The sequence below is a fragment of the Thunnus maccoyii genome, chromosome 6 (assembly GCF_910596095.1).
Source record: "Thunnus maccoyii chromosome 6, fThuMac1.1, whole genome shotgun sequence".
Classification (NCBI taxonomy): domain Eukaryota; kingdom Metazoa; phylum Chordata; class Actinopteri; order Scombriformes; family Scombridae; genus Thunnus; species Thunnus maccoyii.
In genome coordinates this window covers 6393620-6411614 of record NC_056538.1, presented here as the reverse complement: position 1 = coordinate 6411614, position 17995 = coordinate 6393620, and the positions used below count along the sequence as shown (strand labels likewise).

The following is a 17995-nucleotide window of genomic DNA, read 5'->3' as shown; positions in this document are numbered from 1 at the left end:
CTTCTTGAAGCAATCTTACACATGCTGAAAAATATCCAACTTGGTTGAAGGAAAGTAATTATAAGCACATCATGTAGCCTGGGTGTGAGGTTATCAGGAAAACAGCATAAATGAAAAAAGGTAACACTTGCACACTTGCTCCAAGGGAGAACACCAACTTGGGCTAGACAAGCATGTACCAGTCAGGACTGTCAGATCAAAACCAGTTTGACTGAAACTTCATTTCAATGGCACATGTCTTTGCCCTCTAAGGCATATCACTTGGCGGGTTGCAACAGGCCATCTGCTACACCATATTCTGGTTATGTGGAGGACCAACAGCGCAGGAATGAAAGGGTTAACCTCCCTTTGCTACAGTAAAGTTTGAAGGAATGCTGGAGCACCTGTCAGACTTCATTTACAAGATGACTTGTTATCTGCCCGGCTCACTTTCATATGGGAGGCTACTGGCTGCAACAACCTCCCTCTGAATTGGCAGTACAACAAAAGATCTTCCAGCATCAACAGATATAGTACATATGTGGAAGTTTGTGTGCTTGTTGCCTGATAAAATACAAATACAAAAAAAAAAAAGATTCAAAGCACTGCGTCAAAAGTTAGAATGGCTTTATTGGACGTTGTAGTCTTTTCAAATGAAGGACCTGAGCTTTGGTTATTGTTTAACATGGACGTTTGAATAGTGGTTGAACACTGTGTTTTATACTACATCACCTATCTCGAGCCAACATCAGATGGTACCATTCAGTGAATTCATAGCAGTGTGTCTGTGATTCAGATCTTATTGAAGGCAGCCACATCCACAGACTGAACATATTCCTCGAAGGCGGTTATGGCTTCCTCCAGCAGGTCTGTGCCGACTTTATCATCCTCCACCACGCATCCTATCTGGAGCTTCTTGATGCCGTAGCCCACTGGGACCAGCTTGGACTGCCCCCACAGCAGCCCGTCCATGATGACGCTGCGGACGCACTCCTCCAGCTTGCCCATGTCCGTCTCGTCGTCCCAGGGCTTAACGTCAAGCAGGATGGAGGACTTGGCGATGAGAGCCGGCTTCTTAGACTTCTTGGCGGCGTACTCGGCAAGGCGCTGCTCCTTGATTCTAGCTGCCTCTGCGCTCTCGACCTCGTCGTCCGAGCCAAATAGGTCGATGTCGTCATCGCTGGTGTTGTTTGTTGAGGCGGGGGGAGAGGCTGGCAGGGCAAACTGACCCTTAGCTAACGGGAGGTTGGCTCTTTCCCTCTGGAAAGACTTGATGTGATTGTACCAGCGCAGGAGGTGGCACAAAGTCTGTGAGGGAGCAGAAGGGATGGTGTCAAACACTGCTGTGTCAGCCTGGGATGCGGCAAAGCCCTCGATGTAGCTTTTGTCTGCCAGGAAGTCATTGAGGGCTTTCAGACCTGCTGGTGTGCTCATGTCACCAAACACAGTTTTTGTGGCAGTTGGGCGGGAGACCGGAGCCTGTAGGGATTCATCTTGCGTGGGGAACTTGTGCTTGGCGACTTCCTGCATGGGGACGTCATGTGTGAGGGGGATTTCAGCAGTGTGGCCACTGGAAGAACCAAGGCAACAAAGCAACAGGTAATGAGTCATGGAGCTTAATTACCATGCACTAACCCCAAGGCACAAGTAACCTAAATTAAGAACAGGCATGCATGTACAAGCCCACACACAGATGCACACCATTCACGTCAAGAACACAATGGAGTCTTATTAATTTTTAATTCTTCTGACTTTAGTAAAAAAACAGACTCATTCCTCATATATAGTCCAGATAGGTCCGTTAGTTTTCTCATGCACCAGCTAAGCAGATCATCTGCAGCACACTTCAACCACATCACGAAACATCCAGTATCTTTATAACAAATTTCAAGCCCGTATATTTTCTTTATCAAACTAATTGTTTTCTGTTCTGAGAATATAAACTGCTCTGTATTATCTGGGTAGAGGTTTTAAGTTTAGGAAGGTGAAATCACAGGAAGGGCTCGACGTCCATCTCCAGGGCGGAGCAGGGCATGGTCAGCTCGAAGCGGTTGATGACGTCTGGATGGAGGACCCCGAGACGCCCGACGCTCTTTCCATGGACAAAGATCTCTGCGCATCGCCCAGGGAAGAAGGTGCAATCTGACAGAGGAATAAACAAACAAAAAAATATATAAAATTAATCAATGAGAGGAGGGTTCCAAGTGGATTTTGGCCTCAGTTCCACCAAACTAATATTAGGTTCATGTGATTAAGCGGACTACACCTACACCTAGCATTGACTCGCTTAAACCCAAATTACATCCTTTTGTGATATTAACATCCTATCAAAGCAACAATTATCACCTTGAATAGCTTGTTTGCAATCGATGAGTATCCAAACAAACTATTTTTGACCAACGTGTTACTATCCAACATGCCATCTGTTTGGTCAGGGTGTTTCTTGGATCATTTTTCTAACACTTCACATAGTTGTTCCATGAATAATTGAGGTTTATTGCTGAAGCAGTGGTTCTTTAGATTTTCTTTCTTTAAAGGATCAATGACATCCTCAGTGTCAAGCGCTCAGCTTTACAAAGATCATGAGTCAGTCACAGTGTAGGAGGTACCGTACTGCCCTTCTTGTAGGTGCTTCCTTGATTTTCTCTTGATAGTCATTCATTCACCCCCATCAATTTATTTCAAACAAACCCAACACCTGAGAGGCATTGCTTCCTGTGCACCAAAGAAGTCCTTTCAGACACTCCTGGACTGGGTATTAAGCTGGATGTCTATAGTTTAATATCAATCATTGACAGAGCAGTAAAATGAACACTGTTTATGAGAAAATGTCACAGGTCATTACTCTAAAGCAGCCACCTCCAGAAGCGATGTGACCATAATTGGATTTTCAGTCTCGGTCACTTTCACACAGATTTCTCCTTCTGATTAAAATCTGATGGTCCAGTACGTATATCACAGTCATGAGTAAAGGCCACTGAGACAAATACTTCGATCCAGATGGAATAAAAAGCCTCCATCAGTAGTGAGATGGAAACACTCTCACTTGTTGACGTGAGAGGCGTTTGCTCACTTTGTTCAAAAATACTGACATGCAAACAGACAGAAAGACAGACTTGTCAGAGATTAAACAAGATACAGGGGTTGCTATGACAACAGCCCCACACGCAGAGACATGGCATTCTCCCATAGTGCATCGCTTCTTCCCACGCTGCCTTGCTAATGGGTTCCAGATCCCACTGCTTAGATGTTAACTCATCACTATGGATGAAGGCTTACAAAACACAGTGTGTGTGTGTGTGTGTGTGTGTGTGTGTGTGTGTGTGTGTGTGTGTGTGTGTGTGTGTGTGTGTGTGTGTGTGTGTGTGTGTGTGTGTGTGCTCGCGCATGCGTGAGGAGGCAGCTAAAGAAGGGAAATTCAACCATTTATTTCACTTGCCTTTGCTGTGTCTGTTAGGTGTATTAAATCGGTGGAATGTGCTTGCGTCGGTTCACACGTCATCTACTTGTACCATAAGCGGGATGCCATGGCAACTATATAAATAGCTCTGGTACATCTTAAATAACCAATCAGTCAATGAAAATCCTACACTTGAGCCAGGCCACTTTCCGCCCACTCGCCTCCAACTTTCAGCAAAGCTTTCAGCAGAATGGAGAGTTAGACCAATGCATGAGATAGCCACTAGAACTGGTGGATATTGCTATTATAGCTTTCATAATCATTTAGTCAATTGGACAGAGAAATCACACAGGTTCTTACTGGAGCTAGGAAAACCTGCAGAATACCTCATCCTGCATTAAAGGTATACTATGCAGGATTTTCCTAAAAAAACAATGTATAGACTCATACAAAAGTAATCCCTATCAATCATCACTTATGACCCACTAGAAGTGTGTGGGGGTGTATTTATCTGCAGAGACCCTGTCCTCTGCCTGTATTTTATCATTGTTTTGCTCTGTTCAGGACACTTCAGGGTATCAACCTTTGGGCAGTGTGTGTGTAGCTCCCAGCCAACAACAGCGTGCAGGGTGTGAGGTCGGGACCTGTAGCGTAGCGACCAGGTTACATAGCTGTCTCCATCTCTCTCCTCTGCTTTCTGTGTCATTTATTTACTAAAGGAAGGAATATCTGTATGTATGTATGTATGTATGTCATATACATATATATATATATATATATATATATATATATATATATATATATATATATATATATATATATATATCTTGAACCGCTGATCTTATCGACTTCACACTTGGCGGGTAGTGTTAGCAGCACATTTTGCAGATCATCATCAGAAGTGAATGACACAGGAGGCGTTCAGGTACATTGTTGAGCATAGGTCATCCGCGTTTTGGAAGCGCTCTGAGCCCAACACACGACTGTAGTTATGCACGTAAAACGGAGCAAATACTTCACGGGCAGTTCAAAACCAGTTTGTCTCATATGTTCCGAGACCGTGAAGCGCCACAACAGACAAAGCACTAATCTTTGGAGCAAACATACCCACTCAAACCAAACTGAAGGCACAGAAAATAGGAATGATCTAAGAGCCCAATATGATTGATCCACTTTATTTTAGGATGCACATTATCTTATTTTTAAATCCAACCCTTATTTTACTTGAAATGAGAAAATAACATTTACTATTAGAGTACTTATTATTTATAACATCTGTGTATAATAGAATGTTAGTTTCTTTCAAGTTGTTTTCTGTATATACTCAGTCACACCTCACATCAACTGTATTAACTTTTCTATGCGTTTAAAGAGCGGCCGGAGGACAAGCAATCGGCCCATTCCGAACAGGCACGTTTTCAATGGGCACTACACTAGTGGATGTAGAAGGAGCTGCAGGTCTGTGTGTCTGCTTGACCGAGGGCGGGGCTGAGCTACATACACGCAGAGCACAGAGGCCATAGTGGACAGATGAAGTTCTGCATTCACACAAAATCCGGCAATGCAGAACCTTCCTGCAGGGTTGTGCAGAGGTGCGGGCGTGTTTATTTGTGCTTTAGAATGTAACTGCCGTGAAATAATCAGAAAATAAAGTTTTATTTTTATTTGATTCACAGCTTTGTTCTAGCCAGTGCTGTTCATTCTCTTCATTCACTCTCTAGCTTGCTCAACCATCATTGCTCTCTCTCTTTCTCTCGCTCGCTCGTTGAGCAGGGGAGGAGGAGTTTACAAACACCAACTGACAAATCCTGCATAGTGTACCTTTAAAGAGCTGCTAATTAGGGCTGCAACTAATGATTCTTTTCTTTATCATTTAATCTGACACTTATTTCTCTTGAATAATTATTTTGTCAAAAAAAATGTCTGAAAATTGTGGAAAAAAGTATGTACATCACAATTTCCAAGAGCCAAATGTGACATTCATATTTTTCTTTGTTTTGAATGTCAATGAATGTCAAAACACCCAAAGATATTCAGTTTACAATGATATAAAAGCAGAGCGAAGCTGGAATTCCTCACATCTGAGAAGCTGGAACCAGATTATGATTGGCATATTTACAAAAAAAAGACTTCTGTTACCAACTAATTTTCTGTTGATCGTCTAACCGATGCTGTTCTACTGCTAAGACAGCTAAATGATTACTAGTATTGTTGACTTTCAAGGGATTTCAATGTTAAGCTTTAGAGTTTTGTTTGCCATTTTCAAGGCTTTTCAATGCAGAGAATATATTTCTTGAAATAAAATACTGGGATGTGTTGAAAACCATCACATTTAAAGGCTATCCAGTTTAATTCCTGGTCTGGTTTTTGTGGTTATGTCCATTTCTTTGAGTTTTCATCACATTGTGTTCACTTAGGTAACTTCTAAGTTATGTGAATTCCATGACATTTCTAAAACAAGTCAGACGGGGAAAACAACACAAGCAGTGACAATGTTAAAAAATGAGGCTGGCAATAATCTATAATTATGTTATTGTCAACAAATCCCACAGAAAGACCAAAACCAACAATGAGTTAGTCTGTCTTTTAATACGTTTTGACAGGTCAAGAATTCATACATTCATTTTTAAAAAGACTAGCTAGGCAACATCATTTCTAGCAAACAATACCCAACAGAAGTTAATAGTGCATTTGCAGGTTAAAACACATTTGGTGCTCTAGCGAGTATTTCCAGCGGCAGGGTTTGACGACACAGACAATATCTGTTAGTAGGTTCAGTTCATTGTTGGTTTTAGTCATTTAATAGGATTTGACAATAAGAAAAATATAGAATATCACCAGTTTTATGCTTTAACAACAATTTAGCTAAACACTTTGTTTGGAGGTAAACCTGAAACTGTGTGCACACAACTACGCCAAGTTCAGTAGGTTTAACAATGAGGCCAATCTGTATGCTGTGATGTATGTTTACAATGGACAGTTTGGGTAACATTACAGCTCTCTTTCATCCTCACTTGTTATTTAACACCTGTCTAGTGTCAGCTCATGTTTCTGACTTCTTTTTAGTAACATCGCCTGCCAGATCTCAGCAATTAACTTTTGTCAGTACTATATCATTACAACATACTTAGATTTAAGACTTAAGTTGTAAATAACCAGAATTATCCTTTACCAGCAGCAAACTGAAGCCTTCAATCACTAAACAACAGTACCGACCTTCAAAAATGCATATAGGCTGACCACTTAAGGTCAATTACTGAAGTAAGAGGAGTCACATGAACACAGGCTCTTTCCTAACAAAGGATGTATGGTCCAAGACTTGAGATTGGACACAGTTGTTAAGTGAAACATGGGCATCTGTCTCTTAAGTGGTTTCTTCCTCCACTTGTGATCCCCTTACTCGTTATTTCATGCTTTTCTCCCTGCTGACTGGAGGAAGCTCAGCTGACATGTATTCCCTTTGTGGACATGTGAGCCACTTACTCTCACTGTGCTGGGAGTGATGGTGAGTTAGCTGTAATGCCGTTTTACCTTGGTGATGGACACATCCTGAGGGTGTGAGTCTGTGTCAGGTGAGCTTTTTAACTGGGTCAAGACCTCGTAATGGGGTCGAGGACATGCTGACCTATGCAGTGAGGGATTAGGCTAATGGTGCCTGAAGTGTGGAAAAAAAACGGCAGAAAGGACTGAGTGTGTGTGTGTGTCCAGTGTGTTTTGCATTACTGTGAGAGCATGTCCATTTCAGCTCCCTTTTAAGCGTGCTTGCCTGTCAGATGGACAGTCTGAGCACCCATGGGTGGGTGTTATATGTCCCAGTCTGTCTCGCTGCTCAGCACTGCAGTGGGTGACGTGACTCCCATGCACTCTCCCACACTGCAGACTTTACGAGCTCTCATACTCTTTCTTGCTTACGCCTCCAGCCGTCGCTCTGTCGCTCTCCTGTCACCCCCACCCCTCTCTTTTTCTGCACTCTCTAGTCTCATATCATGTCTTCTTCCGCTCCCCTGTCTGCCGTCCCCCTTCCTCGCTGCTCTCATTCACTGATACTTGAGCCCATTGATTTGCAGTCTGAATGGGCCAGCAGAGCCAGAGTGGATATCCTGCAGTGTGACCTTGGAGCATGCAAGCCAAGGAGAGGAGGAGGGAGGGAGAGAGAGAGAAAGTATGGAAAGAGGAAGCACTGATAGAGGAATCCAAAACTCAAAAATGATGTATGAGAGTCTCTCTGGGAAAATAGGATTCGAAATTCATACGGATTGGCCCGTGTGGTGTTTCAGATCCTCCAGCAGAACCTTTCTGATTAACTGATCTCACAGGAACAGATCAGCCTTGCTGGGAAGATGAAACCTCACTGAGTCACACCGCTATCTGCCATCCAACAACAGGACATGACAGCCATCACATTGTAGTTCCATTTAAATGTAACTTCATTGCGAGCGTTATTGTGCCAGTCATATGTCAGCACAGGTTAATGTAACTGGACTGTGAGAAATAAAATTAACTTGCGTGGTGTGTACAACAGCCTCTCAGAGTAAAGCTCATCAAATCTCTCAGGAGAGTGCTGATGCAACATGACTCATGCAGCCATCTCGTCCATGATGACTTAAGAGAGAAAACCTTTAAAAACTTGGAAATGTGCACTTTTACTCAGATGCATTGCATTATTAGAGACACCGTGAAGTTGTCTGAAATGAGTTCTTGGCCCATAACCTATAAACCACAAGTGCTGATATGACACCTTTGATTTTTATTGAGCGAAATGATGACAGGAACATTGTACGTCAACGCTATTTGGTTTCCCCTCATAGTCTGGAGGAGAGAGAACGGCATTACCCTGATTCATTAGGGAAGGTGAGGCCATTGCTGATTTTGGAGGTACAACAGAAGACAAATGAAATGGAATAGAGTGAATTGTGGCTCAGAAGGAGTAATAAGCCAGTTTTACCACAGATGTTAAATTGCTTTCAGAGAGTTTGTAAAGAAAAAAAAATAACACCTGTTTCTCCTTACTTTGTTGTCAGTTTTTCTGAAGTGGTTTCTATTTTAAATGGGTTTAAAACTATCAAATGCCATCACTGTGTGCAGTAAGTTATATACACATTCTACTAAAACCCCTGAAAGTTGCCTATTGTTTACTTCCCTGCCGTCTCCTGTCTGGACTATAAAACCTTTAAGACTCAGTGTTCAACAACTGTTATGGCCAGCTGGAAACATGAAAAGCTGCAGTTATCCCCGTTAATTAAAAAAACTACCATTTTATGTAAGTAACATGCAATGCCATTGCGCACATTCAACTTGAAGGTGTGCTTTGACATCTGATGGCTTTAGAGGTTATCCTTTTTGTTATTAAAAGGTGCCCTGTGGAGTTTTCTTGCCAATAAACAGCTATGTTTATATATAATGTTTCTCACTTTCCTCATAAAACATTTGCAAAGCTGATTTTTGTAATATTTTTAATCCGGCATTGTTTACATCCATGTTTGCTAACTCGTGGTTGTCTGCTTATCTGCCTTTGTTGGCGCATCGCTACGCTACTTTGAACTGGTGTCGCGGAATAGCGCAAAACTAGCAACAAGAATGTGTATTATGACGCGTGCATGTGTGCATGATATGAACAAAATGGGGACCCATTCTTAAAATCATTGCTTCATACCACTACTAGTAGTCTAAAACTCTACAGGGTACCTTTAAGTACTTCTGTTATCAATGAAAAAAAACTAATTGGAAGATGAATGAACAATGTCAAGTTACACTATGAAAAGCATTAGAAATTAGTAAATTATTTAGAGCTTCAGAAATAACATTCCCATGCTAAAGTGAGGTTAGCATCACTGTTAGCGCTGTTAGAATCAGTAGTTTTGACAATAAGCCATGTGTCCATTGCCCATATTTGTCTGGATTTTTGGAGAGACATTAGCAGAAAGCAACAGATGAGAGCAGCAGAAGGGGAATATTTCTCATTTGAACCATTCTGTTGTAAAGATGTACAGGGAGTGTATTCATTTGGAGTGTTTATAATGCTGTGTAAGAGTTGACTGGTTGAATGATATGGGTTAGTGAATGAAATATCCAGACACATTATGAGGTCAGTAACTATACTGCCTAAGCAGATTAGACTAGATCGATCATTAAACTATGGTTTCCCAACAATTACATCACAACTTACAAATTTGTTAATTTGCTCAACGTTTAAAAGACAAATAACCAACAATCAAATTTATATCAAATTACAAGTCTAATTTCTTAAAGACGCCATTACTGTTAACTGTTACTGTACGATGAAAAATGAAAATGTAGTTTTGGGCTTCTCTGCTTTTGTCTCCACCACAGAGATCAATATTAGATGTTTTTTAGATGTGTATGCCAAATTCTTTGACCAGCTTCTCCACAGATCTAATCTAAACTAACCACCCATGTTGCAAGAACATTTTGAATTGAAGCAAAATTGTGCATGTCACTGCCATGGAAACTGTGTCCCCCTCAATAAAAATTGGGTGCATGATGCCTTGGTAACAAGCACTACAATGCACAGACGCTGCTAGTCATAGACTAGATTTACATAATCTCAACAAAACCTTCCTGTTAACCTCACGTGACCACGATTCATCTGTTCACCAGCTTGGCAAGTAAATAAACAAGTTTTAGATCAAAGGAGCTAAAAATCTGTCACTGGGATTTTCTCTTCACTGCATGAATCCTGTCTTAAGATATTTACCACCAGAGCTAGCACTTTAGTACCAGTACATTCCTAAAGAACTGCTTGTTGGTTTCCACCCCTGTCCCTCCCAGAGCTTTACCGTCTGCAGCCTGGATGTGGTAGCCGTCTCCTCGGGCTGACTTCACCTCCAGCAGCTGCATTGTCCGGTCCAGCAGGCCGTGGATCACCTCGAAGCCTGGACTCTTGTTGTAGTAAACGGCACAGAAACGCCGGCTGTTCCTCGCCCCGACATCTGGTTGGTGGGATGAGGGGGAGTGTTAGGGATATATAGAAACCAATGACTTAGTGATATATTTACTCAATGTATGCCATTCATCTAGTGATATGATAAAAATGACTATATTTGCCTTATTTTTATTTATAATTGTCATATTTATGGCAGATTAATAAACTGGTTGTCTATGGTAGCCTGAATGGATCATAATGTGATACTTTTGTCAGATTCCTCATTTACTGAAAGCAATAATTCAAACAGAGTTTTAGCATCCCAGCGTCTAAATGATGTTTCAGGGACTATTTTCAAAAAAAACTTGATATTTCACATTGGAATTAAAAAACTATTAACCGCTTCTGTTAAAAAATATCAGTATGGAAACTGGATTTCATACCCAATTTTAATGGTGTGTTAGGCACAGTGTGTATGTGTGATGTAAGGTAAAATGATCTTCACCATCACTTCACACATGCAGATGCCTACCTTTGGTCTCATCCTTCAGCACCACGTCAGATATCTCAAACAGTTTGAGGGGAAGGGGCATCTTCCTGTTGGCAGCTATGGTTTTCAGCAGGCCCGGCAGCAAGGTGGTGCGTGCCACCTGGTGGAGAAATACAGTAGTTTGGTTAGAAACATAGCTCAAGTCTGTTAGAGACTAACAGAGTGCCCTCTTGTGGAAAAATAACACTACAACTTATGAGAGAGTGAAACACCTCTCACTTGGTTTCTGTTTAGTGTTTGACTTTCCAGTGTTTTTTTTGGCTAAAGCAATGTTCTAGAGATAACAACACTGTTGTACATCTACATCTAAACTCCTGAAACAATCCGGTTTTATTTATGGAATACTCTACATTACCTGGAACTCTGCTGTCTTGGGGTTGGAGATGTGAACTGCCCTCGTCTCTGACATCTTCTTCCCAAGCTTGTCTGCTATATCTTCTTGAGAACACTACAGGAATAGAAGGGAGAAAAAAAACAACTACTTTTCGTGGCATTTTCATTTTCATTCATTTGATTTTTTTTTTATTGCGTCTCTTTCTTACCAGGGCAAAGTTGAGAGCCTCTGTGAACCCAGCAGCTGCCAGGTCTTGTCTCAACAGCTCTGTCAGTTTATTCAGTGGAAACTATGAACAAATAAAGACAAATACAAACATATTTGATGAGATATGATGCTATTTGGTTAAACACACATCAAACATGCACACAGAAGCAAACCCAGGTACCTGGTTGGCTACAGTGTAGGTGCGTGGTGTGGTACGGGTAATGTTGTTGAAACCGTAGGCCATGGCTGCATCCTCCATGATGTCACAGGCGTGGATGACGTCCGAGCGTGTGGGTGGGATCTCGACCTCGATCTCGTCGCCATTACCTGTAGCTTGGGATCTCAGGCACATCCTGGTGAGCAGCTGGGCGATTTTCTCAGTTGACTCACTGTTGGGAGAAAACAAAACACACGCTGTTCGTTATAAAGTATGAATTATCATGTTTCTGATGATGCACTGACACCATGGAGCTGTGGAACAGGAAGTGCTTTTCCAAGTAAAATGTGATGAAGTGGATGAGCAGTGAAAATGTTATCAGATAGGAGGAAATAACTTCAGAAATATAACAAGGGCAAATGCTGCTAAATACCAAATTTAAATTATAGCTAAGAGCACAAACAGCTCCATCTTGCTACCCTAAAAGCTAGAATCAGGCTGGAAGACACAAGAGTTGAAAAGTGTAACTGTGTGTAACAAGAAGAAGAGCACAGAAGCAAAATCTTAAATGAAACCCGAGAATATTGAATTAATCCCAAAATAGTGAATGGATAAATAGTACACACTTTATTTGATCATGTCTGTGTGTGCGTGTGTTCTTTTTTTAATAAGCGCGCTGTAAAATAGGCTTTAGATTAGTGCTAGACATTCATAAAGTGTAGGATTAGTCGCAGGATGACTGCACTCGATTGTACAGGTCTACCAAATGAAACCGCTAATTCTATTAATTTGCCTTGATATGTTGATGAAAAATTTGCAATTAAAACAAAATGCAACCCATGTTTACCCAACAATTTTTACTACCAGTTGGTAATTTGATCAACTGAATGACTTACTTGATGCCAACTTTGCGGTTGATAAACTCACTGGACATCTTCTCCTTCCTGTAAGCCAGCTCCTAAAAGTACAAACCATGAAATGAAAGCAGATAATTAAGAGAAATTTATGCCACATTAAAAAAAAAGACAAGAATACAAGATGATTGTAGTGAATACAGTACTGGGTAGATGCAGGTCTTGCCGTCTGGATACACCACTTCAGCCTCCTCTACCCTGAAAGAGCAAGAGAGAAGAAAATACCACCCTCACTATCATCCTCCAGTCATTTATTGAACTTTTATGATGGAATTGGATAGATTTCTATCACTTAATTTGAAGAGAATAGATCAATATCTATAACAAAGAGCAGAGAAAGAGAGTCTTAGAAGAGTGGATTAGTATTTGACATTATTAATAGCAATTACTGTTACTGACTGTTGGCTAATGCTAGCAAGATTTCATGCTGTTTGAAGATGAAAAACTGCACTTGAAACATCGCTGAAAGATGGTGGTTGCCACACCCAAATATCTGATGTCAGAGCTGGGTCATTTTCAGCAAGACAAAGCCAACAGGAAGTTAATAAATGAATTATAGGGCATTAAAAAATGGGGGCAAATCTTAGAATCTGAACGGTGTATTCAACTGTGGCTGAAAGGCTTTTAAGCAGGTCCAGCTGACAGCTGATGGAGAGCAGCTGCAGCCGGGTGTGGCCAGTAGTGGGCAACTAAAGCAAGCCAGAGTAATTAAACACATTTCCATTGCTCTGTCAGCAAAACCATTTTCTGCCCTGAGCATGTTTCAAAATGATTCACAATAATCAGATGTTTTTAGTCATTTTGCACATCAACATGCTGAGATGGAATCCCAGTTACTGTCTGTCTCCAGAGAGATGAGAAACCAGCATACCAGACAAATATGTGACTTACGTGAAAGGCTGTGAACAATACTCGCTGAACATGGTTACCATCATGTCCAACACGATCTTTGCCTGGAGAAACACGGTCAGGTTTAGTCAAACGTTCATGTTAACATTGATAGAACGACTTTTTATGTGATTTTTCTCCTCTCAGTTGTACCTTGGTCAGGTCTGTGGCCGTGCACTCGATGAAGACGTTCTTTGTCTTTAGCGTGATTTTTGAGTGGTCCCCTGGAAAAAAGTAATTAATATTTGCCATCACAAAACAGAAGGCATTCAGAAAAACTGAAACTACATATTTTCATGCTGGTATGAGGTATCTCTGATATTTCTGTATGTCAGATGTTTCCAGGCTCACGATTTCAGAAAAAGACAAAAAGAAGAATGAAGCTGGAAGTGAAAACAGACTCAGTGCTCACCATTGATGATGGGAGGCATGGACAAGACAATGCCGTTGCTGTCGTAGATGACGGGGTACACAGGCTTGTCTTCAATAATGTGAAGGTAGTGCCTCAGGTGGCTGTCTGTCTGTATGAGCCAAGAGAACAACAACAACAGCTTAGCAAAGCTCAAGAAACAACTTTCTCATCTGACCAACATCCAGCCGATTAGCTGCTCACCTTATAGAGGCTCATGAGCTGGGTGGCCGTGTACTCTTTGGCCTGGTTGAGGGGTATGAAGCTGATGTCTCCGGGAGGTTTGGCGGTGTATGTGAAAGGACCTGAGATGGTGTCCAGGTCATGGGTCCCGATCGCCACCAGGCTCCTCTTCCTGCACAAACATAGTTAACGGCTTGATATTATTTAAATTATGGTGATTTTTATCAACAACAACTTCTTTGATAAGGATCAAAGTGGTGTGTTTTTGCCATGGTGTAGGAGGAAAGTGACGATGTGGCCTGACATTCTCTATTCACAGAAGAGTGAGCAGTCTACACTACTACAACAATTAGTTGATTAATTGATTGGTTGATCGACAGAGAGACCAAGACACCTATTTAGTCATTTTTAAAGCAAAAATGCCTAGTATTTATTGGTTGTAGCTTCTCAAAAGTGAGGATATGAAACCTTTCTGTGTCATACATGATAGTAAACTGAACATCTCTGGATTCTAGACTGTTAAACAGACAAAACGAGACATTTTAAGACATCTCATTGGGCTCTAAGAAATTATAACGGGCACTATTTTCTGTCATTTTATAGACAAAATGAATAACAAAATGATTAATCAATAGTAAAAAATAATCATTAGTTGCAGCCCTAACAGTATGTTTATTGTAATGAAGGAATCCATCACCCAATGCAATCTAGATAAAAAAGATTTAAAGAAATAACAGGCTTTGTCCTTTAAAAAGCAACATATTACTTGATTCTACTCCAATATGTCAGAACCAGTTTTTTCTACAGGGTTTCTGTGATGGAAACAGTAAAGTGCCAGTAAAGGAACTTGAAACAAAACATGAATAGGTAGCATCTGTATGGTGCTTCCACCAAATTGTTCACAGCATATTTTCAGCAAAGTGCTAGAAACAAGTTCAGGTTGTATAAGGCAGCTGCATGTGCCACACTGCTACACATAGGAGAAGGTTACAGAAAGTATTCCACGTATGATGTAGTTGTTAGTGTGACAGCTGGTCCTCTCACCTGCAGATGTTCTGATGTAGTTTCTCCTGCAGCTCGATGAAGCTGTCATAGCGCTCCTGTGTGAAGGTGATGTTCCTCAACACTGCTGCCACAGCGTGGGGTCGCACTGCCGCTGTCTGTGCAGAACAAACACACTGGTAACAAACTACCTGAGTACCGAGGTAAAACAGATTTATTTGATCTGTAAACTGATGACAGCTTCAGGCCACAAACTATTTGTTTGCTATTAAAAATTCTGAATGTTACCACCCACCTCCTTGGTGATGATCAGCTTCTGAGCCTCCCCGCTGGCTGGGCTGACACGTCTGTAGCGAGGGGCCTCCAACCTGGAACATGAATACCATCTCTGTAGCAACAGTAAGGCAAGTCTGCATGCAACGCACTCATGATGGATGAATGTTAATGCCATCATGGAAAAGACATCTGAATTATGATGCTAAGTTTATGTGTTGTGTCAGCACTGGATACAACTGATCAGTGGTAGCATGAACCTAATAATCACCCTGACTAAGACTTAGCAAGTACAATAGGGCTTTATATGGCATGCCCCATTCTATGAAACAGTGTGGCACTCACTTATTCTTGAAGACCTGCAGTCCACGGACCAGACCTTCCAGACACAGCAGGTCATAGCGGTTAGCTGGTACATCGATCTTGTACAGGATGACATCAGATGCTCCTGCTGCCTTGGAGTCACCCTGCTCCCTGCTGATGATCTCCTTCTCTGAAGTCTGCATTGGGGTCACAACAAAGAGTTCATCAAAAAGATGGATTCACAATTTTTCAGTTCTGTCTTAAAACAACAGTCACGTGACTGAATGAACATTGAAATAGGTTTTTCTTGCCATTATGATTCCTCTTGTTCATATCGACCATTAGAAGATCCCTTCATAATACACTTACAAATAAAGTGATGGGAGACAAAATCCACAGTCCTCCTCCTGTGCAAAAATGTATTTAGAAGTTTATCTGAAGCTCATATGAAGCTTCAGTGTCCAAATGAGTCAAATCAAGTAGATATCTTACAGTGTTACAGTTACAAAAGTACACTTTTTAAGTTCCTTTTTTGTTACTATACTTACACTGCAGCTCAATAGGGAAACACTGTCTGAGGAGAGAGAAGGAAGCCTCATATAAGCTTCACATCAACTTTTAAATGCACAAAATAACTGTGTGGACACACTGTGGATTTTGGCCCCCATCATTTACATTGAAAGCACATTTGAAGAGGATCTGTTATAGCCAGTATGAACAGGAGGAATGATTACAGCAAGGAAAACCTCTTTCAGTGTTCATATGGGCACCTGACTGAAGACAGGCTGAAAAAATTGTGAACCTATCTTTTCAATGTGCACAAATGTAGAGATGTCCTCTCCAGGAGAGGACAGTCTCCGTTCTTTTCCTAATATGTCAAGTCAAATGTATACCATGAAAAATGATTGTAAGCATGAAAAATGACACTTAATAATTCATTTAATAATAACTCACAATTTCATCTAACTCCAGTCCAAATTCAAAGCACAGCTCGTCAAACTCCTCATCAGCTGAAACAAAAGGAACACATTCACTGTTAAAAAAGGTTTATATAGTGTTAAGTTACTTCTCCAACAGCATAAACTCTCCTTTACTGTACGTGAACAGCAGCCTATAGAGATTGAGCAGAGGGGACATGATGCAATCACGTTGACATCCAATACAGAGATGTCACACATGTGCACTCATTTGCACTATTTCCTTATCACCACACACACACCATGAACAACGTAGGAATCAAAGTTATTATTTCTGCCTGAAATGCCATCAAACATTTCATTTTCTCATTCAAGAAGGATAAAGCGAAGCCAGCTAGCCGGCTAGGTAAAGTTAGCCACTCGTGAGCAGCTGCTGTCTTTTAAAGCCAAAATGTAATTTCATAACGACACAGACAGTCTGTCCGTTACTTAAATATGTAGTAGATGTGACTCACTGTATGTTTTGCCCAAAGCTTTGAACAGAAGATCCCTTTTTACACCGACAGTCGGCATGTTTGCTGCTAATCCTCCTCCTCAGCCCTGTGGAAAAGGACCCCACCAGCCGGCTGTAGGCTGTCTGGAGCAGTGCCTGACTGAAAACCAGGCTTTTCACTTCCAGTATTTCTTTATTAGGAACATTGTATCCACCTCTAATCGTTTGCGGATACTTTGAAAGCAGTTTGTGACAAATGTAACTCATCACAGCTCTCCCCTTTGCCACAGAAAAGTGACAAAAATCTCTCATTGTGCACGGTTTATGGTAATTTTTTTATTATTTCTGTATAAAATGATATTGAACCCATATATTTTAAACCTGTATTATTCATTTATTTGTCGTCAATGTACAATTTATAGTTTATAGAATATGAATACATTAAATATACTGTAACAATTAATTTAGCATTTTAATGTGACATTATTTGTAATATAATTAATTATCATCTTTAAAATCAATCAATTACAAATTGCTTTCCAGTGATGTGACACATTTAGAAAATGAATATACGCAACCATTGTATTCATTGTATGTTTAACATCAACCCTTATCTAACTAGCCATGCTGCCCTACAGCTCCAAATGATAACAAAAAGGACAACTGCAGGACATGGAAAAAGCTTATGAGCCTGTTCTCAAGGACATTATACTTACAAATGAAGATTATGTACCTTGATATCATTCAAATTAAATGTACGCCACAACCTTAATCAAAACAACTTTTCCAAACTTCAATCACAAAACCATACTGCTTTCATATTACACATGTCGGTTTGTTATTTTTCATGATGTTACCTGTTAAATACAACATCCTATTGTACAGCTCATACAAACTGTTGGGACACTCTACACTCACAGTCATGATTGTGTACTGTGAGGATAAAAGCATTGACCAGGGGCACCCTGCATTTCAAAAGGAAATAACTCCTTTTTTTAAAAAAAAAAACCCTAAAATTTCATTTTCCTCTTTGAAAAATAAACAGCACTCTCATCAGAGTCATCAGGCATTGTTTGTGAGCCTGAGGAGAACAATCTCAGTAC

The 17995-nt window shown here is 40.8% G+C and overlaps 1 protein-coding gene across 1 annotated transcript; it reads right to left on the bottom strand.

Moving 5' to 3' along the window:
- Positions 1–589: 589 nt before the first annotated feature.
- farsb (phenylalanyl-tRNA synthetase subunit beta) lies at positions 590–17049 on the bottom strand. The gene is made up of 18 exons (XM_042414128.1): positions 16915–17049; positions 16437–16492; positions 15525–15679; positions 15202–15274; positions 14949–15064; positions 13926–14076; positions 13725–13833; positions 13466–13536; positions 13316–13377; positions 12571–12622; positions 12407–12468; positions 11535–11742; positions 11355–11435; positions 11168–11260; positions 10795–10912; positions 10177–10329; positions 1974–2121; positions 590–1549 (listed from the first exon to the last, which is right to left on the bottom strand). The coding sequence occupies exons 1-18, from the start codon at positions 16970–16972 to the stop codon at positions 772–774; spliced, it is 2544 nt and encodes an 847-aa protein (XP_042270062.1). The 5' UTR covers positions 16973–17049; the 3' UTR covers positions 590–771.
- Positions 17050–17995: the final 946 nt, after the last annotated feature.